The sequence below is a fragment of the Hydractinia symbiolongicarpus genome, chromosome 2 (assembly GCF_029227915.1).
Source record: "Hydractinia symbiolongicarpus strain clone_291-10 chromosome 2, HSymV2.1, whole genome shotgun sequence".
Taxonomy (NCBI): Eukaryota; Metazoa; Cnidaria; class Hydrozoa; order Anthoathecata; family Hydractiniidae; genus Hydractinia; species Hydractinia symbiolongicarpus.
Window position 1 is genome coordinate 18,815,974 of NC_079876.1, and position 22,781 is coordinate 18,838,754.

Sequence of the window (22,781 nt, forward strand, 5' to 3'; positions counted from 1 at the left end):
GCTCGTATTTTTGACAAATTGCAACTACACATAAATAACGGTATGGAATAAAGCTACCACATAAAAGTTAATACAAAATTGTACACACAAAAATCCATTTCCAGGTGTAAATTTATCCTGCAGTAATGAAATTTCAGTGGAAGATTCTCTCTCTCTATGGAGCTCTCAAGAACAAATCTGATTCGTTTTTGCCACAAAATTAGTTTTTACGATCTAATTTGATAAAGTTTGTTTAGCAAAATTGTAGTATGACACCATCTATTGCTTTCACGAAAAGCGAATAATATTTCTTGAAATACCTCTTCATAACATGCTCCTTCCTATAAATATTTTAAGAGGCTAAGCCTAGCCCACATCATCTTTAAAAGCTACGTTTTATATTTCCTAATACTAGTGGTCAGAATAATTCGTCATCCGACTGAAAAAATTCTTGTTAAATGCTCTAACTGCTCATCAAAATGGCTACGCATTGGCCAAAGAGTTTTTGCGCTCCAATACATGCTAAACGAAAGTTATCCCAACACAAAGTTTTACCACCACTTTGTCACGGATGATACGAAAGTAGCAAATCAAGAGCTTTGATGTTAGTAGCCCTAGTTTTTTGTGCTTAATAGCTTCCGCAAATTTCCGTTAAAAACAAGAATATTCACAATGCGGACTGAATTCTTATGAAAAGTGCTTCATATTTTAAGAAGAGCATAAATCAGGCTACCCAACGGTATATAATCTGAACTGCGTAGGTCTTCTCCTCTACCCTCAATCGTGGCTCGAATTTTGAGAAGCCGATTTTGTTGACTGAAAAAGGGGTCTGTTCAAAAAAAGCCATTCTTGAAGTGTTTAATGCCAGTATTTTTAATGTCTTAAAATTACTTAAGTACTTAGCAATTATTTCACCCCTGATAAAATTTCTTCCCTGGTGCATGGAAAAATAACCCAAAAGTCCCGTTACTTTTTACATTTTTAATATAAAACCTATCTTATTATTAAAAAAGACAGGAATACCTTGTTATCACAATAGAAATGCTGTATTAAAAGGCGGAATGAATAGTGTTGAAATCACCACTGAAAGAAAACAGTAGAACAAAGGCAAACCTGAACTTCTGTAGCGGGATTCGAAAACAACAGCATAGGTTTTGTTAACTTCAAAACTGCCATTTTTTGTTTTGAAATGTCCATAACCGTATCATCATTATCCACTCCGTATGGATAAAGAACTAAATTGAATGCAAATATAATGTAGGTACAAGTTTTCTAGGCAACTCTAAGTCATTATCATTTCTGTTGCAGAATATAAGCTAATTGGATAAGAAAGTAGTGAAAATAACAGGCCTCGTCTTTTTCTTTTAACCCTATTTGCACGACGTCAGAGATCAAATATTTTTATCCCAGTGGACAAGTACTCCTAGGAATATCAGGTGGGCACTCTAGGAAAAATATGACCGCTTATATCAGTCAAAATTTATATCCTACTTGTTGTATGTCTGTCTATGAACCAAAGTTTCTTCTTTAAACAGGGGTTCACACCTATCCACCCCTCCCCTACCCCCCTCTTCCCCCAGGAGTCACTCCCACCCAAGTAATTTTATTACGTCATGTAAACAGGCGAATCAGGATGCGGAAAATGCGTAGGATTGAGGACTTTTCCATGACCTATTGACTAGTTATTTCTAATTATTAGCTTCTTTTGTCCTTGTTTTTTTTTCTCCACAGCTCCTGTGCATTTGTGGTGGCTGCAATGGAAAAAAAATTATCGCACAATTATTACTAAGGGTTATTTTCCGGCTGAATGTCGATAGTTTTCTTTCTAACACTTTTGCCACAATTTCATAGCTATATGACTGATAGCTGCCTTTCACTAAGTATATCTAGTTTGAACAATTCCTATCCAAATTAAAACGCCGGAACTGGTAAAGAGAAACATTGATATCAACAAAGATGGCGCGTATCGTAATTTTTGCAAAGATCTTTATAGTACTGGACTACACGAGTTTTAACTGCCAATACCACTTTTTTTGTTTTAAAATAACCAAAATGTTGGGCAACCACACAGCTATGCGTGGAAATATTTTTACACTGAATATTTTTCTTTCAACAGCGTTTAATACAACAAAATATGGTAAACAAGAATTTTTTAAAATGTACAAAAGCCTACTGTTTGAGAAATATGTATGTTAAAATAAACTTTCTAAGCGTTGATTAAAAAAATAGAAATTAATGAAAATTTACCAGGTTGTAAAACTTTTGGAGCTCGTAAAACCACTTTTTTTCTTGTTTATTATCTATAGCTGACGACTCGACAATTTAGATAATGAGTCCAAATCATTTTCATACACCTTAAGACCATATTTTTAAGATAAATAAAATGTATCAGATTTTTTGGAATGAATTGCAAATCATTTATATTACTAACAAAAAGAGAATAGGAAAATATTGCCAGGCCATTCACAAAAGCCATCTTAGTTGTTAATTGATATTTTTTGGATTTTCAAATAACCAATGAAGTCATATAAAAATTGGTAAGAGAAGAATTGAGCAAATTTATTATGTTTCAAGCTAGAAAATGCACCCAGTTTTAAGGAGAACTCTGTCAGAATTTATGGAGTGGGGGCACTGTATACTCACTTTCCCCACCTCGCTAATACTCTAAAGACTTAAAACAAACCAAAGCAAATTTGGTTAAAGTGCTGACAGTCCTTCATAAGTCTTCATATAAGTTATCAATCTTGCAAACTTAAATTGTCTATCTTACACAAAGTTATTCAATTATTTACAAATTAGGCGCGATTGAACAATTAGCTGTGAAATATGTGTAAACTAGTTAAGAATATCGGAAGTTTTTTCTACTTTTCGTTTAAATACAAGAACATGAGTTAGGCATGTTTTTAATGATTGTAATAAGCCAGACACGGTCATGATATTCAACAACATTACGAGATATAGGCCGATTCAATTTTTTTTTTGACAAACGCGATTGAAGCCACATAAATCACAATATTCTTTAATCAGGTAGTACAGTTTTTTAAGAAGAGACGGTTGGTGAGTGGAGGCGGTCAGTAAGTAGAGACTGTAGGCAATTAGAGACGTTTAGTAAGGACGCAAGGCGTAAAATGTTTACTCCAATATATGTCAACTTAGTTGATTTCAAACCGAAAAGTATTAAGCGTTCTTGCAAGAATTGACAAAATAAAGAAAAAATGATACTGCTTTAGTGTTCTCAAAAAGTGGCATGGCGTTGATAATAAAACTGCACACATCTTTGTCTTATGTTGCTGGTACTAACCATTATACAACACAGGTCTTTATGGTATAATTTGTGGTTTGAATAGTTATGGATTACAATACAAGGGACCTGATCTTCAGCGTCTACTCATGCAAAAAAGAAATACACATGCAAAAATTACCAATTACCATTTTGCTGTTTCGATACAGTTGTCCAAATTGAAAACACTAAGAAAAAATTGTCCAAAAACATCATATCCTGCTGCAGGCACCTTTATTTTTCTTTAAGCAAGTAACTCAGGTCAGCATATATCTTTAAAAAATGGCTACAAAAACAACAGATGGTGCACCTGTAGAAAATGCTTGCTTTGTTGTAATTTCAACAACATTTGGCGTATTGGTTAGTATTAAATAGCTTTTTTAATGTTTTTTTTATAAATAAACAAATTTTGTTTTTGTTTTAATCACATCCTAATATCTTTTTACTTTATCCTACCTTGGATTTGTTGAATACAATACAATAAATCTGTTTTTGAAAAACTTCGAGAATATTTGTCTAGACTTTTTATTAATTTTAATCATAATACCCATTATTATAATTCATCACTTATCAGAACTGTTTACAAAACAATCGCTTTTCTTTTTGTTTCAGTTACACCAAATAAATTAAATGAAAAATAATTTTAACAAAGCAGAAAAGGGTCCGAATTAGCAAACTTGCTTCGATTTATGCTTTAAAATCTTAATCCTCCTTTATCATATTGAATGTTTGCTATATTTTGTGACTTTTTATGCCTTAAAGGTTGAGTATTTATAATATAGGAGATTATGTGAAACAATAGTTTTTATAGCATGGATCCACTTCCGCATACCATTTCAGGAAAATTAAGAGTGAAATCATGTAAATATGAAAAGAAAAATATATGTTAAGTTGAAAACTCTTACGTGCAAGACTGGTGTATTATGTATTAGCTATATATACTTTTATTCTATACTATGTATTTTTTCGGCGTTATTTTATCATACTTTTATAACATTTCTATGACGTTAGAGCAAGCAATAAGCGTTTGAAATATGTGAAGAAATACTGTTGTGATCATTTTAATCAATGATTACTTGATAACGAGACTTTCATCTGCAAAAAACGCATGAGATAGCAGCAGAATAAGCCGTAACCAAAAATGGATAAATGCAAAATTTTAGTCTGCAAAAATATTAGTCGCTTGCACCTGTTTTTAAACCAAGCACTATCTAAAATAAAAGCGGGTAATTTCACACATGCTTTTACAATCATTCACATTAATAATTCATTAACAGTTCCATTTAAAAATAGAAAATAAACAACCTTTGTATGTTCTTATATTTGACGCATTACAGTTTTTAATACGCCAGAAAAGGGACAGTAATACGCGGTAAACAGTATTTTAAATGTCAAAATGCGATACAAAAATTCGCTACATATAACTTTTGAAATGCAAGAATTTAAACCGCAATTTAGCTGTAAAACCCGTCACAAAATCTTGTTGCTAAAACACACACTGCTCTACCAATTTATAATTTTTAATTTATGATTTGATCTTAATGGTCACAATAGGTATTGTGACTACCATTTTAGTTCACGTATAAAATTTAGTTAAGAAATTTTTAGTCCAATTTTTTAAAAGAAAGCATAATTCGTAGAATTATAAGAAACGAAAAATCGAAGTATTGTTACGCCGACATTAAAGAATAGTTCTTGAAAATTCGTTGTCGAATCTTCAATTAAAAACAGAAGCTGTGAATAGCTTTTTAAAAAAGCTAAACTTGACCGCTTTTGTACGCTTTTAAATATTGTTTAGTCTAGAACAAAATAAGAAAAATGCCAGCCTAAATACCCTCAAAAGTATACGCACATCCAGTAGTTCCGACCAAAATTATTAAAATGAACTATGTATGGTGAACTTAAGGCGCAGGGTGGTGGCAAAAATGCCCTACCAGTCATATTTTAGACAATAATAACAGAATTTTTCCACACATTCGGTAGCTGATCTTTTATCATTTAAAAATAGAAGGAAAAAAAACATTTGTTTTGGGAAAAATTTTAAGCAGATTTTTGATCACGCTCAAATTCAAATTCATTGTCTGATACTTTTAGAATTATTAGATACAGTGCTTTTATACTATGGAGCTCTATGATTATGGATTTAAGTGTTATAAGTAGTACAAGGAGTTTTACCTCCTTTGCTCATTTACACCCCGTTTTATTTTCCCGATACGGCGAATATTTACGTCTGACATTGCTTAGACTTGATTTTCTTTATAATAAGTTTTTCGAATTTGGCGGCCTGTAATTTTTTTTCCGTTTCGATGCAAAGTAGCAAACAATTATCTTTCCAAGCAAGAAATGCAGAAAACAAACGCTACGTCAGATTATAAATGCGTATCATCTCCTTTTGTTTTTTAATCACATTGGCGCTTCAATAAATTGGTAAAATAAGGTTAAATAGTCAGAGTATCATGAAAAACATCACTGTATTAATTCATTTGAAATCTAATCAAAAATAAATGAAAATTTATTAAAAAATGCTTACGGTTGCAAAAATTTTTGCTGACAGTGATCATTTGAGTCATTATTTTTAATCATCGTATGACAGACATTATTCTCTCCGAATTTTAATATCTACAACATAATTCAAGAGAAGAAGTGCCTCTAAAAAATATTGAAATTAAAAAATGCTTTTTGTAAAACTAAAGACAGACTGAAAAAGATTTAGCAAATGTGACATGCTACTGAAGTTCAAGGAAAAATACACATCTATTTTACCTGTAACGGACAGAGTATTAGTATATCCCAGTCGTTAGCCCGCGGAATTAGAAAGTAAAAACAATTTCGCAAGATGGATGTAAAATATGATTTAAAATCTAAAGTTCCCACACTATTATGAGTCGTTAATATCAAAAAGCGGCAAGGTGGAAGCCGAAAACCTTCTGCAACCTAACTGAAGTCTCATCCCCATGTACTTTGACCTTAACGCTGACCGTAATGGTGGTGTTGCCATCACGGCTCTAGGCTCAAAGATGGTTCATAGTAAAAACATGCAGTCAATTTGCAAGCTTATGGCCCAATTCAATAACATGTTTCTTAAATTTTTGTTTATGTACACATAATCTTCTGTTATAGTAGCAAGTTAGATAATTTTCAATTTTTGGCAGCTTTTTTCTGAATCAAGACAATAAATTTTTAATAACCGCCCACTTCAAAGCCAAGATGATGAAAAATATGACAGACATATATTAAAGTTACGACAAAAAGTAATTCACAATATCAACTACATACGGAGTTAACTGTAAGCCAGTGGTGATACATAAATCAATTAACTTACCAAGAATTATGCAAAATTGCATGTTTTCAGCATGTTCAGACTGGCTGATTTAGATTTTTACCAAATTAGTTTCAATTTTTTTCAATTAGTCTAAAGCGTTTTAACCAATCAAAAGACTTTTTTGTACAATGATGATGCATGTGAGTAACTTCGTGTAACTTCCGTATAAAATATATACAACTGACAATTTCAGAATCACACCAACAAATACTTGACAACTCTACATCTAACAACGATTAATTTAAAATCTATTGTCATCAAGTACTACAACCCAGACATAATATTTTAAAAATGGTCATATTTTAAATACTTCAACTTGGCAAAACGTTTCATGGTCAATATTTTTAGACCATAGGCTGAAAATGTCTACTTTGGAAGATGTTATGGCTAGGTAAACAAATTGAAAATGCGCTTTGACATTTTATGAAATGTCACCACAGTGGACCAATGTCTTTGCTAATAATGGGTCAAAAAAATCTGAAAATTTTGTCAAGCTAATAAAAACAGTTTTTGTCACATCGATTGCGGATATTGCTAATGCGATAGTACTTGTAAGCAATAAATCTTTACTACGTTTGTTTTAACAATAACTTTTTCCAAAAATGACAGATAGCGGACGCAAGACACCTCTCTTGTATTGAAATCATTGGTCCATGCCTAAAATACAAAATAAAATTACAATAAATATTATTCAAACTTGAGTTTGTGCAAGGCTACAAATTGATTACATTTTGGATTGAAACTCATAATTTTCAGTAACTTTTGTTCTTAAGGAGTTATACATGCTTTCTTATAAGCAAGGAAACTTCGAGATCAGGCTGGATATGTTTGTGCTAAAACACAGTCAGGGTTAAAGCCTGCTTACATTATTTTATAGAAAAAACAAATCGAAAACTTAAACGCAGCTTTTGATACACATGGAGTTAATTGGTCCTGGTTTTAGCTGATAAAAAAACAACCTTTAAATAAAATGTAGAATAACACAAGGCTAAGATCCGATAGTTAAGTAGTATCAGTAAAGCTTTAAAAAACTGTGTCTAGTTTAAATGGCCATGGCATAAGAAAAGAAAGAAAGATTTATAAGCGTTATCATGCTAATAAAAATATATGTAGGCTAAGAATTTAATAACTTTTCTTTTGTTAACAGAAGTTGTAAAAAGTTTCACCATTCTTACTTAATATAGGTGTAATTTTTGTAAAATCTGTAGGAATTTTACAACATAGAATGGAAATCTTTTATTTGGGGTGGATTAGTTCTCACTAAAGGCTGATTCTTAATTATTGTTGTAGAATTATATAAAAAAAAGTAATATTATTTTTGATATTGTTTGAAGTAATTTTGTCAATTGTAAGACTTCTTAAAAAGTTCAATATTTTGTCGCAATGCTTGCGATGCAAATGTGTTTGAATGATCATAAATGTTTTAATTCGGGATTATATCGTTATTTAGTGAAATTCTATCGCACCAAAAATATTTTCAATATTGCATGTAGCTTTTGATAGACGATAACTAAATACTATCTGCGATTCTTTGAGATTGCCAAGTCGAAATATTTCGTCCCAAAATAGAAAAAAATTAAAGCAATATTAGGGAAATTGACCAGATTTTAAGCATTTGAAACATTTATTTTATTATGATCTAATTTCCTTTTAATAATTGACTTTGCCAAAATTTTACAATCGTCGTTGCTTTAAACCAATATCAATGGTAGTGTATACTTTGCGTCGTCGCAAACCGGTAACAAAACTAAAGTTAAAAACCGTTTATAATTATAATACTGCTTTAATACTGTTTTAAACCTTACGACAACGTAAACATAAATAAAAAATCGTAATTTTGTCCTAACTGTTAAAGCAACAGTAGGGCGCCACTTTCATTTCGAAAGAAGAAATATTGTTTTTTAGCTCCGATGACAGTTATGAATTATAACCATCAAACTACCCTTACGACAACGTAAACATAAAAATCGTATTTTTGTCGTAATTGTTAAAGCAACAGTATGCCGCCACTTTCATTTCGAAAGAAGAAATAATGTTTTTTAGCTCCGATGACAGTTATGCATTATAACCATCGAACTGAAACAAGTGGTAAAAAATTCTGGGATAAATGTTTTGAGAAAGAAAAAACTAAATCGTGTTTTTTTCTCTTAGTAGTTGTTACTGTCAATTATGTGTATCTAAAATTCTTATCATACATCAAAAGCGTTGCAAAGCTCACCTGTTTAGCAAACTTTACACAGAAAACCCTGCCGTAAGATTGTGCTTAGCTAAAACAGTATTAAAAACAATCCTTACCAATAAGTTCATTTCTTCTGGCTGTGGCAAGATCTGCAAGCTGATTTAAAACAGATGGATATTTCCCTTTCAAAAGATTTTCTGTCGAACGGAAATAGTTTAAAATTTTCCCTTCGCGAATTCGATTACTTAAATCTTGCAACATTTCGCAGTATCTCTTGTCAAGTTGGTTTTGTGACCAGTCCTGTTTCTTGTCTTCGTTTAACCAAAATAACTCGTGCTGTTTAAAAAATGTAAAAATTTAAATTTGGTTTCAGACTGTTCTTATGTTGTGTGTACTAAACTCAGTCTTCGGATAAATCGATACAATATCTTCCAAAAAAGGATCTTTTAGGTTAGCTTTATGGAAAAGGATGAAAAAGGCTAAGTTACATTGATTTTTTGAAACCTCATACCGGATTAGCATATACAAGGAAGATTTTCAATACGACGTCGAAAAGAATCAACTGACGAGAATATGTCAACTCAGTACACTACAAAGTAAAGTAAAGTTATTTAAAAACTTAAGAAAACATTGATTAAATTATATGTGTCTGATGTCTCTGGTGCCTGCACCTAAGATGTATCAAGTAACTACATCAAGTAGCATTCAATGTTTCAAAACACTTTATGATAGACAATCGCTTACCTTAAAGAGAAATGTCGAGATTCCATCCAAATTGTAACGTTTGTTCCATTCATCAAAATCAGATTTTAATAACTTATGGCACTTCTTCCGACATCCATTATCATGATCAATTCTGGACATTAACACTCTTTCAGCTCTAGACACCGAGAATTTCCACAGGTCTTTCCCTTTGGGAACTACGTGTAAACCAACGCTTTGAATCTCTTCGATAACTTCCGCTTGCAACACCTGCCTAGTTTTGTCGCGAGGCCAACGATAATCACGCAAAGTGACTTCGTTTGTCTTTAAAGATGGAGATATGTCGACGGATATATCGTGAAAGTTTGGTATTGACATACGCATTGTGACTGCTGGACCATGTAACTCACCGTCTACAGAAACTGGGAAAGAAAACGTTAGCAAAGTGTATAAGGAGATAAATGAGTCAAGGAAGAGTTATAATAGCAGGAGCTAAAATCATCAGAAACTCATAATAAACAAACTAGATCGAACTTAAGAATATTGTGGCTAACCCTTTTTGACACACTCAGTATATCTGACATATCTTCAAATCACGTTAAATTTTTTTTATAGTATGTGATCCAAAAGATAAATAAATTTCGTACCGATTGATGATATTTGATTTATTATAAGAAATGTCCAAGAAAAACAAAGCACAATCTAAACTGAAAAATACACATTATTTTCCCCACCAAACCATCATCGTCAAATTGCTCTCATTCTCTTCTCCGTATTTTTTTAAAAAACTCTCCATCCAAAAATACATCATTTTTTTCTATCAAGTTAATAAAAATGAACCAGCTGTTCCGGTAGGATGTTCTCCGGTCAATTTAGAGAATAACAAATGTTCTAATATTTTATCTAAAAATATGGCAAACTTTGAATTTTTAGCAAATTTGGTTAGGTGATATCCTTGTTCTCTTACTCAACTTCTTTTGTTTAGAAACTGCAAGATCAAAATTTCTTATTGTAATTGCATTTGTGCGCGAATTTGTGGATCACGTTTGCTAAGCGTTAAGCATACTAAGAAAAATTTCTAATTGTCTTTACTTGTGTATTTAAACAATTATAACCTGCGAATCGTGTGTTATTTTATCGGTTTATGCTTTTCTCCAGATCAGGTACAGATCAACACATAAGGTATCATAAGGTACCTAGCTGCATTTTGTAACCTGTACGATCCAGAAAATATTTTTTTAAATTTTGTTGTACATATACAGCCGTGCGTGCAAAAGAAAAAATATGAGGTAATTTTTAGAAGTAACATGAAGTAGCTACATTATAGCATTCTGAATGCAGCCAGAAAACCTGTATATAGCTAGTAGGGTAGGCATAACAAGTATCTGGTGTTACGATCAAAATTATATGTGACAAATTATATTTTATTTAATCTAAGCAATTTAGCAGTCATTTTCATCATTCTTTTCACCTAAACGCAGAACCTCTTTTTATACAAGGTGCTATTTTATGAAAAACATGTTTCGGCATGGTTTTTTAAAATGTTCTAATTGCAAAAAAAACGCTTCACCTGGTGTGCCTTACCAGAAAACTTTGTTTTGCACCTTGATTTAAGGTAACTGGATGATACACCAACAATAGACATGTATAATCCCCCCTGCCTGATTGCATAAGTATTGGTTATAAAAAATAACGAATAATATACCGTAATTATTCTAATTAGTGCGGATGGCCTTTTTTCGAAAATTAAACAATTCATTTTCCTCTTATTATTAGTGCGGATGGAATGTTAGTAATTTTCAATTTTGCTCTTATTTAGTGGGGAAAGGGTCAAAAATTCCTCTAATTATAGTGCGGGTTGACATTTTTCCTATCAGAGAGGAAATAAAATGGACACAAAAAAAAAATTTGAGGGCAAACTTGGGCGTGTTTTTAAATAAAATTTAAAAGAAAAACAGCGATTTAAATTCTGTTCATTTGGCCACAAAAAATAGTGATCTATATTTTATGTGGATAGCCTCATTAACTGCAATGAATTTAACCTGTCAATTTGTTTTTCTAGGACAAAGGCGGTTCTAGAGTGTTAAAAAGCTTCCATTTGAGCTAGAGAAACGTTTTATATTTCTGTTTAATAGGCGACAACTGTCATGTAGGATTGAACCCATATGAATATGAATTGAACGCTCTACCGACTTACTACCAATCCCCAAAGAAAGAAAACCCTCAAAGTAAACAGAGTTACATGATTTTATTAATTATATCAAGGAAATTGTATCTGATATGATCTTTTTGAGAACTCTACAAATTGTATACAAATGTTCGTAGTATCATTCCCCATCAGGAAGAGAGCGAAACCTCACACTGCGTTGTTATTGTTTTTCTGTCAAAAATTTGAAGTTGTTTTTTAAATCTTGTTTTCGTTTCTGTAGATTGTTTGTTTTTGTTTTCATTATTTCCTTTGAGTTTTCGAAATTCATTTAAGCAGATTTGGTGGCTCCAAGAAAGCGATTTTCATAACTAGTGCCGTTATTTTTAGATGAGCTAAGTTATATCTTCAACCCTGAAAAAAATGTTTGTGAAAATGTGATCTTCGTTGTGTTGATGGTAAAATAATTTATTAACTTTTCCCCCAATAACAATGTTACTTATCTCTAGCTAAGGTTTCTGCGGCTGTTAGAATCAGCCAAACATTCAATAGGTCACATTCATATTTTCTTTGAAGATGGAAGAGCTCAAGATAAAAAGGTTGTAGTTTATCTGGCTACTTGCTGTTTTGCCTGGAAGCTATGCTAGCTAGTTTTTTTTTAAGTGAGCAGAGTAATATAAAGTCCCACTGAGAGTTAGTAAACCGTACATTAAGTTTTAATTCTAAATTTACCAGGAAACATTATTGTAAAAACGTGGCTTTGCTAACTAACATATTCCAAAAGATACGCAAAGCCTAAACTTTTTTGTCACACTATTATCAACAATCTTTTCAAACCTGCGTTAACTTCGATTTTGTGAAACTGCTAGTTTAAACTGTATATGTCAACATTTGTTGATACAACATTCCAACTTGTGTGAAACAACTACATCCTCAAATTTGCTCATAAGTAATCTCGTTTTCATGTTATTCTGCATTTTCACATGCGTATTTTACAAAACGAAAATGCATGTGGAAATATCCATTTTCTTTTTAAAAAGTTCTTCATATTTTTACGAAATACTGTTTTTAAATAACTTTCTTTTATCCCTATTTAACGAACTGGGTTCGCTAACAATGCAAAAAAAATTTTGTGGTAGCACTTTTCGGAAAACCCCCGGTCGCATCTTGTGACAACAGACCTTTATTTGGCTTGCAGTACAGATATTGAATTAAGTACTGGCTATATTAAAAATTGCATAAAATAACACATCGTTATCTGTTAAAATTTATCAATGCGGTGTATTGGAATAATCATTGATGACTGCGTAGGTAGCGATGATCCAAACTGTGAAATTAAAGGGATCCCAAGGTACTTTTAGAAAACAAAATCATGTAATTCAGATGTGGTTTTTTAAATTTTTGTTTTTCATACCACCTTGACGGCTGCTTTGATCTTCTCTTTCGTTAAAAATTCAGACTAGCTTCAGTCTTTTTGTGACACGTGATCTTGTTACGTAATATTTATGTACTGCCCAAACTAATTTCATTCTTTATAATTGATGGTTTATTTGCTCAAAGAAAATTACTATGCCTTCACAACGAAGGTAAAATAATTTAAATAATTTTTTAAATCGATCTCTGTACGGATCATTTTTCTTTTTTTAAAAACAATAATTCAACATTATGTACTAACCCTTTAAGCAACGAAACGAAGAAAACAATATATTAGCAGCAGGTGTATGCTTGATTTTTTTATTTATATTTATATTGTTTTTAATAATACATTTCCAATATGCAGCACTAACATCAACACCACATATCAGGTAATCAGTTTCAAATTTAGAGTATGCTAACCTTGTTTCCATGGCTTTTTTTTCGCGTCGACAAATAACTGCCGTCGCAAGTTTTGCACTTATAAGAATTCTGTAGCAGTTTCTAAATCACGCCAGCATTATTTAGCTGATGCTAAAGTATAAATTATACAAACACAAATTTCTCTAAAAAGTATTTTTTGTGCTTTGGCAAATTTTTAAACATTTATACCTCTTATATCTTTGTCGAAAACATTTGATCCTATACATTATTTTGATCAACGTTTCAACCTCTACACATTACAGGCAACAAATAAACTAAATTAAAACAGATCGTTAAGCAAATTTTTTTTTTAAATAATCATTCGTAAAAAATGTTTGTTTTACTTCGCTGCCAGAGTACTTGCTAACACAGTCAATAATAATTAAGCGTTACTTGCAAAATAGATAATATGGTCACGTGCTACTAAAAATACTGGAACTAGTAAGAACATTTTTAACGAAGAAGAAGGTCGAAGAACCAAAAAGAAAAGAGCGAAATGAAAAAGAAGTACTTAAAAAGCTATATCTGGAGTCACACGAAGTTTTAACAAAAATTACACTTGACAAAGAGAAAATGAGCAGGAAATGTAATTTAAGGCAAAAAAGCAAATAAACATTGGAATAACCATTGATAATTTTGTAGGTACAGACAACTAGAACTGTGAACTTAAGCCCTGGTTGTGACACATTGTAATTTTTTATAGCCTAGAAAAGAAGTATACAAAGACATTCAACAAAGTTAAATCAAATATAAGTTTGAGCTACTTCTGCACCGTCGCCATTCAAACTCTCTTCGCCTTTGTGAACTCATTTGGTAACAGCCTAACAAACAGAACAAATGCAGGGAATGTAAATTAAGACAAATAAAATAAGCAAACAAGCAAAAAAAATCAGAAGCTAAACTTACTATCCAATGAACTTGCGCCGACCAACATGAAGTTGTAAAGACGCTGTTGTATCATTGATGGTGTCAACTGGTTATCTCCGGAAAAAACTCGTGCATTTATTGCCGTATGATTTTGCTGAAAACAAATATAATGGTTTATTGGGATGGTGTTAGGTTAAGATAATTTTGTGCTTGTTATTTCCTTTTTTGCTCAGAATAATGCAACAAGGAAGTGATGATTCTATGATTTCACAGGACAAAAAAAATGTACCACAGAATCTCGAAAATCTGATCTCTATCCCCGTGGAATGTACAGGTATCGTGGAGTCCCAGCGATAGTATCTGATCAACAGAAGACTGTATTAAGTCGTATACGTCATACATTAGATACTTTGAACAGTTACATGGCTAAAATATGCCTATGCCTAAACATAGGCCGCTAAAGGTTGAGTTTGCTAGTATCAATATAAAATCCAATATTATGAGCAATTGTAAAAAAACTTGGAAATGAGGACAGTCCTCAGGATTTGCAATCAATAGGTGTTGCTCATGATATGTCTGTGGAGGAACGAAAGAAGGACAAAGAATTGCTAACTCAGGCAAATGAAATCAACCGTACAACAAGTGATGTTCCAAAAAACTTTATATACAAGGTGAGAGGTCCACCGTGGAATTGCAAAATAGTAAAAAATAACATTCAAACAGGCTATTACTAAGAACATCATTGAAAATCTGGGGTACAAATTCAGACGTTTTTACTAAATTCAAAAAACAAGATCTGGAAGCTAGACTACATAAACAGCCTGATATAATTGCCATATCTGAAGTAAAACCCAAAAGTTATTCCCGTACACTGTCACTTGTACAATATCAGATTGCAAACTACTACTTAGAACCTGTTTTAATTAACACTGATGTTGGTCGTGGAATTATTGTTTATATTAAAAGATTTAACAAGTACAATGTTATAGACTTATCTGATATTGTTGATGATCCACCTCTTGAAGTATTGGCATTGGAAATAAAACTTTGTGGGTCATATATTTTTTTATTTGTGTATGTGTACAGAAGACCCAATAGCACTGCAGATAATACTCTTAAAATCAATGGGTTGTTAAGAGCTTTGTTTGCTCGTAGATACAGTCACATATTAGTAAATGGTGATTTTAATTATCCAAATATTGACTGGGATAATTGGACGGCCCATGGTAATAAAGAGAGCTTGAATTTTATTGAATTTCTAAGAGACTGCTACTTCAATCAGTTGATTACAAAACCCACAAGAGGGAGAGGAAGTAATAACCCATCAATACTTGATCTTGTTATTAAAAATAACGATGAATTTATAGAAACTTGTAACACGTTTTCTCCTCTGGGCAAAAGTGACCATTCCGTGGTAGAAGTGGTTTTTAAATGTGAAGTGAATGAAAAATAAGGAAAAAATCTGTTCCACAATATCATAAAGGTGCAGTATGAAAAAATTATTCGATGAGCGTTTTAAGGAACTGATAAGATATACACCAGATGTTAATCTGAGGTGGGATATATTAAGTAAAACTCTCACGGAAGCTTGTGATAAATTTATTCCTCGCAGTAAAGTAAATAGCCAAAAGAAACACAAAGCACCTTTGGACAGAAATGCATTAGCCAAACTAAGAAAAAAGCATAAGTTGTGGAAAAAATATTTGCAAACAAGGGATGGATAGGATTATTTAGAATACCGTAAAATAAGCAATCAACTCAGACATTTAACAAAAAAATGTGTTAAAGTCACAGAAACGTCTATATCTAAAGCTGTTAAGAAAAACCCAAAACAGTTCTGGAAAAATGTTAACAACAAGCGCAAAGCTAAATCAGAAATACCCAGTTTAAAAAGAACTGATGGTAAATTAGCTGAGTCAAGTAAATAAAAAGCCGACACTTTATTTGCAAGTGTATTTACATCAGAACCACCAGGGAATTGGACGCCAAAGAATAAACCAAACATTGTGAATAGTCTTAGTATTACCATAACACGTGTTTTGAAAGAGTTTACAGATGTATTAACGCCAGCAATAACTAAATTTTTTAACAATTCCTTGAGATCTGCAACTGTACCTGAGAAATGGAAGTATGGTAATATTAGTGCTATATTCAAAAAAGGAGACAAGAACTTACCAACAAACTACCGTCCTGGAAGTTTAACATCAATTTTATGTAAAATCCTTGAATCATTTATTAAAGATACACTCGTGAAAATTTTGGTAGATAATGGTTTGTTGTCTAAATAAGCAATATGGGTTTATTTCTGGAAGATCCACAATACTACAGCTAATCAAAGTTTTGGATAAGTGGACTGAGATTCTTGATAGAGGAGGAGCAGTAGATGTAATTTATTGTGATTTTATGAAAGCCTTTGATAAAGTACCACACAATAGGTTGATAGCAATACTTCAGTTTTATCAAGTCGATAGTTCCATATTATCGTGGGTCAAGGACTTTCTATCAAACCGATTCCAACGCGTGGTGATAAATGGTGAAGAGTTAGAATGGGCTGAAGTGATTTGTGGGGTTCCACAGGCATCTGTGTTAGGACCAATTTTGTTTGTGATTTATATCAATAGCATAATACAGGAAGTTCAATACTCGGATATATTCTTATTTGCTGATGATAATAAATTATTCCGTGAAATATTTTCGAGTGAGGACTTGCGAAAAACTACAAGAAGATTTAAATAGTATAGTGCGGTGGTCTAATAATACCCTATTGAAAATTCAACCAGTAAATGTGTTGCAATGAGAATAACTACAAAAAATAGACTATCAAGTCCAAGCAATTACGTTATGAATGGTTTGCCCTTAGAAATACAAGTTGTGAAGAAAAAAGGCAATTAAAAAAAATATATTGATCGCAAAACAATCAAACAAACACAAACAATCATAAACAGACAAAAAAGTAGCAAATCTATATATAACTGTGTACACATGCTACAGAGGCCAAGCATTAAGAAACAACTTCATTTTCTTAAAATAATCAAGTGTTTAGAAAAGATGATAATAACGAAATTAGCAAGTACGTTAATCTCAAAAAAAATACATTAGAATTATATTCTATCCCTATACAAATTGTTCAAACACACCATTCACCATACAGAAACATCTAACACATCGAAATAAAACTGGAATACTGTAAGGATTCATTTTCGAAGACCTGCACAGAAGTTCTGTTCACCTCCTCCCAAGATTGAGTGACACCGTGCAAGCACAAGGCACTCTTCCCTATCTAATATATGAAATTAGCAATCCAGATCATAATAATGTAATTGGTCTTTATCAGACCATAATTTGTCTAGTTTTATTTCAAATTTATTCACTGTGTTACATGACACTGTGTCTTTAGGTAAAGAATTCCATAAGGTCACTACACGATTCGTGAATGAGAACTTTCGCAAATCCAAGTTACAGCTTTTTTTAAAAAGTGCTTTATCGTGTCCTCTGGTGTTAGACAATTTTGGCAATAACAAGTTCTCAGTAACAGCTTCGTCATAAACATTATTAGTTATCTTGAATGTCTCAATCATATCTGCTCGATATCTGCTGTATAATAATGAGGGAAGTTTCAGTAACCTGAGCCTTTCACCATAAGTTAATTCCTTTATTCCTGGGAGCATTTTCGTAGCTCTACGTTGTACGTTTTCTAAATCAACATGTCCTTTTTCAAGAATGTACACCATACTGTGTTAGCATACTCAATATGTGGTCTGACAAGGGATGTGAACAACAAGACAAAGATTTCATTACCCATGTAGTCAAATGTCCTTCGAATCAAGCCCATAATCTGATTTGCTTTTTTATGCTGTGAGAAATGTGGTTTTAAAATGTTAGATGCTTATCTATTAATCCATATACTATACTATACTATACTATACTAAAATAAGTCACCTAACAAGACCCATCATTGTCCAAGTGATCCGGTCTAGTCTTGCTTTTAGCCCTAATGGTTTTGGCTAGCCGATCAGGTACCTAAGAAGATAGAATATCCATAGATGAGTTTTTCATGTTGATATTGTTTTTCATATTGTTAGCTCGTTAACCCGTTTTTTTGCTGGAATATTCTGAAATAGACCTACGCGTATTTTCGTAGCGTCTTGTTACATGTCGATAAAATTAGTTGTTATTTAAATTCTTGTTCAATTCTTGTGTTAAAGTCACGTATGTTAGTTTATAAAAAATTATAAGTCTTTTCATGTATTTCTCCCATCTTGCAGAGATTGTGTTATACTCGTCGAGGTCGAATTTTGAAAAATTAGGAAAGTTCAGAGCAACCGCCATCAGATACTTGTTTTCTTCTTCCGTATTTTTCTATGTAAAAGTGTTCAAAATAAAGTAAAGTTGAATAAAAATTATTCCGTTATCGTCGCCATTTGTAAACGTATTTCGTTTCTTTATCATCTCTCTTCTAACAAAATAGGTTCCGTAACGTATTATATTTACAAGTAGTCCTCCATCGTAGATTTCACAACGTCAAATACCCAACCATGGTTATATTGTGATTGAATCACCTAGCATGAACCCACAACTGCTACCACAACTACCAGGTATTCTTCATCCACTACATTAAAACCTAATTCTACCAGGAACAGTCATGTCCTGATGAAATAAAACAAACTGATGAGTGCATCTTTGTGAAGAAAAAACGCCAAACGCTTAATCTAGCGACAACCAATACTTAAAAAAATATATAGAGCTCTGCAAAAGGAAAGATAAGCAAAACCTATAGGGCTACTGACAAACAGGTGTGGATTTTCCTTCCGTTCTTTTCCATGCCAAAATGGCAAGGTATGGATATATTGCAGCCGCTAAAACAGCCCTGTGGGCTGTTTACCGAAGAATGCAGAAACCAGCGTCGGTGATAGTGAGAACGTAACTAGATTAATAAAAGGTGTTTTCCAGCTACGTCTTTTCCTACTCAAACAAGACTACATGACGGCCCTTACTGGTAACAAATGCTTGGCTTTTCTAAAGGAAGACTCGTCACCTTGTTGTCCCTATTGCGTGACCCGAAAGCCAAAACAATAGCTGCCCTTTATGTCAGCTTTTATCACTAATCTTGAGACATTTTTCACGTTTTCGCAATCATTAAGACAACAGAATCAAACAACCATCAGAAACCTCTGCGCTTCCAGAAGTGGTACCTTGATAGCCAGATAGTTGCAGGTAATTGTCTAGATGTGTACCTGCAAAGGCTAAAGCTTATAAAAACCTGAAAAACCAACTCAAGAAGTTAATCTTGTCCTGTGCATACCCTGTGCATTGGAATTATCAGCATTGCCTATTATGTTGAAATTTCTTAGAGGTTGACAGGCATCAAAATTGAGAAATTTAGTGCCTAATCTCGTTTCCATATTATTATTCCATATTAGCTATTTCGCGGAAAAACAACAACATAGCTTTAACCCTAGGATACAATAGAAAAAAAAGATTAATTTATTATTGGGGAAACCTTATAGGTAATATGTATTCATTATTATAAAATCAGTCAAAATTCTTATGTATTTAAAAAAAAATAAAAAAATAACTTAAAAGTACATAAATATGTATTCAATTTTTGACAATTATTTTTTAACATTAAGCAAACATTAAATTAAAGTCCTTTATATTTTCTGTAAAATAATGCAGTACACTTACATCCTCAACAATTTCCACTCTATAACTATCTGGTGATTTTATAGGTAGATCGTAATCAAATTCGTCGGCTCTTTTAATTTTTGTACTACTAGCACAACTACCAGACTTTCTGAAAACTCTACTGAAAATAGAATTGTCACACAACAGCTCTGTCATCTCGTTTAATAATTTTTGGACATCTTCATGAGACCTCTTTCGATCATACGAACTTACAGCAATATCTGATAATCGCTTCTCTAAATAGTTCTTCGCATTTCTTTTCTCATTATGTTTTCGTTTACGAGACGCACGCATTGTTTCTCGTTGTCGAAAAACAACAACAACAACAACAACAACAACAACAACAACAACAACAACAAAAGTTTCTTTAGTTTTAATAAACTTGTTTACAGTCTCTACCTATATTTTACTTGCGTCTAATCTACGGCACTTTTTACAAGTATCAGGGAAATTCCTACTCTATTAGATTGTTTTTTTAATGCGTTGCCCCGATTTTTCCTTAGTTTAATAGTTTTATGGAATCACCAGTGTGACGTTTAATGCGGCACACGTTTGATACGCCTGTTGCATGGTCATGGTGACCGAAGATGCATTTTCACTTACTTCTATAAAGAACGACTTTGTCGTCGGTGCTTCTTTTGTAAATAACATGGTTAGTGTTCATTAACATCAGTGTAATCAGTCGAACAGTCAAAAGTCTTTTTGAAAAAATTATAAAAAGTAGTTGTTTTTACGAAAAAAGTTTTAATCTTTTTTGTGATCAAGAACATTAAGGTAATTAAACAGTTTTACCTTTTATCTTTCTATTAATAAAAACACTATACTGTCTGTCCGAAAAACAAACGTCGTGCTACGGAAACACGAAATACTATGTTGTACGGACGAATGAATCCTTGGATTTATCAAAGGGCTACAGACGAGTACCATTATTATTAGCCGTATTTTGTTGAAAATAGTTGCGTCGCAGTTTTATTTCGTAAAATCCTGGCAGAATTCGTATTTTAACGACATTGTTGCGACGGCTCTTGCGTAATAAACGATACTCGTTTCTTCCTAACAACCAATCCAAGTTCTTCCCAGTCTCAACATGTCGACAAAAGAAACGTGTTTCGATCGGGCTACGGACACGAAGGCCCTTTTGGTTGAGAAGTGATGGTGTGAGGTTTTTGTGTCTTCTTTTGACCTTTTCCTCTTCCAAATACTTTGTATCTATAGGAATATTTATTTTCTGTTTGTTTTAACATGTTAAGATAAATATGGCATCACGTTTTGTAGCCATGTATGTCTTTATATAATTATACCATGCATAATTTTAGGATTTTGGCTACAAACGTAAATTTTAAGACAGCATCCTACTGAAGAGCGCTATCTATCTGTTTAAAATTTTTATCCAATTTGGTATATCAGCTTGTTATTCTCGCCAACATTATTTTTTATGTTGGGGTATTTTGCTATCTGTAGCTGCTTCACCTCGAGCTAAAGAGTAAAAGTATCTAAATGCAGTTTGGCTACAACAAAATTCTACAGTTCTTATGTTAAATGCAGTCTGTTAGCTTACACCTTTTTGTCATAAAAACTTAGTTTCTAAAATAAAATTGCTGTGTGATTAATTTAGTAGAACAAAGTAACAACAGGCTATTTTCTGTGGATTTTTTTTATTTAAACCACAGATTTTTAGGAAAGGTTACTACGCTTATACAGATGTGCGACACGATTTACACAGCTCGTTGTTCACGATGTACTGGTTGGTGTTTTTATTTAAACACTAGTCGATAAAGCCTGTGGAGAAATCCACTTAGGCAAAAGGTCAATAAAAAAGTTGTTATAGGTGTTTTGCTGATGTCAGCAGTGCAGTGCAGATAAGAAAATTCGCGAAATTTTTTTATTCTTTGTCTGTAATGTGCAGAGGTTGAGACACTGGTCAAAATAATGTACAGGATCATATGTTCTCGACGAACGCCTAAGGAGATATGAGGGATTAAAAATTTTGCTGACGTCAGCAATGACCCGTCAAAACCCAAAATATTTTTTTTGAGAAATTTGTAAACCTGTTGCCTTCATCGCATAGATCTTTAAAAGCTGATTAAGAAAATGTATAGGATCATGTACTGTTAAAAAACGGTTACAGAGATATTAAGGTTTGAAGGTTTTGTGATGACGTCATCAATCCGTCCATTGCGAAACGGATTATGGGATCCAGGTTTGGGAAAATTACCCAAATTGATCTAAGGTTGTCCCTAGTTACCCACGCAGTGAAAAATCATTGACGTCACCACCTCGTTTCAAGTTATTTGGCCTCGAAGTTTTATGTGAACTGTAATGGCTTCATTAATTTAATATAGGATATTGACGTTAAAGTAGTGTTATTGACGTCGCGCCGTAACGTGATAAAACTTAACATTTAAGACATACTTTTTTCGGCGACTTCAAAGAGAATTTCGGCAACATCAAAGGAAAATGACGATATCCACTATGACTGTCACATACACCTCGTATTATTATATAAGACTAGTCGATAAGGCCCGTGGAAAAATCCACTTAGGCAAAAGGCCATTAAAAAAATAATTTTTTTAGATGTTTTTCTGACGTAAGCAATGCATATACAAAAAAATGTTCTTATAATCTTACACGAAATGTAAAATGTCAAATCTTAAACAAAATAAAATAAGAACAGCTTGCAAGGTGTAAAATCTAGTTGATAAAAAGTTACAACAACGACACTCACAACAACGACACTCACAACATCGACACTCACAACAGCAGTACTCACAAAACCGTCAAAAAT

General features: G+C 32.6%; 1 protein-coding gene across 3 annotated transcripts; it reads right to left on the bottom strand.

Moving 5' to 3' along the window:
- Positions 1-6,808: 6,808 nt before the first annotated feature.
- LOC130629869 (protein mab-21-like 3) lies at positions 6,809-20,744 on the bottom strand. Of its 3 annotated transcripts, none has more exons than XM_057443242.1 (6): positions 19,997-20,732; positions 14,351-14,465; positions 14,209-14,265; positions 9,505-9,884; positions 8,877-9,096; positions 6,809-7,238 (listed from the first exon to the last, which is right to left on the bottom strand). In XM_057443242.1, exons 1-6 carry the CDS (start codon positions 20,288-20,290, stop codon positions 7,225-7,227), a joined length of 1,080 nt encoding a protein of 359 aa, XP_057299225.1. In that variant the 5' UTR covers positions 20,291-20,732; the 3' UTR covers positions 6,809-7,224. The 3 variants fall into 3 exon arrangements, with proteins under 3 accessions (XP_057299225.1, XP_057299228.1, XP_057299227.1); XM_057443245.1 differs by lacking the exon at positions 19,997-20,732 and adding an exon at positions 16,487-16,678; XM_057443244.1 differs by lacking the exons at positions 6,809-7,238; positions 8,877-9,096 and adding an exon at positions 9,120-9,349 and having other exon boundaries at positions 19,997-20,744.
- Between the last annotated feature and the right edge of the window lie 2,037 nt (positions 20,745-22,781).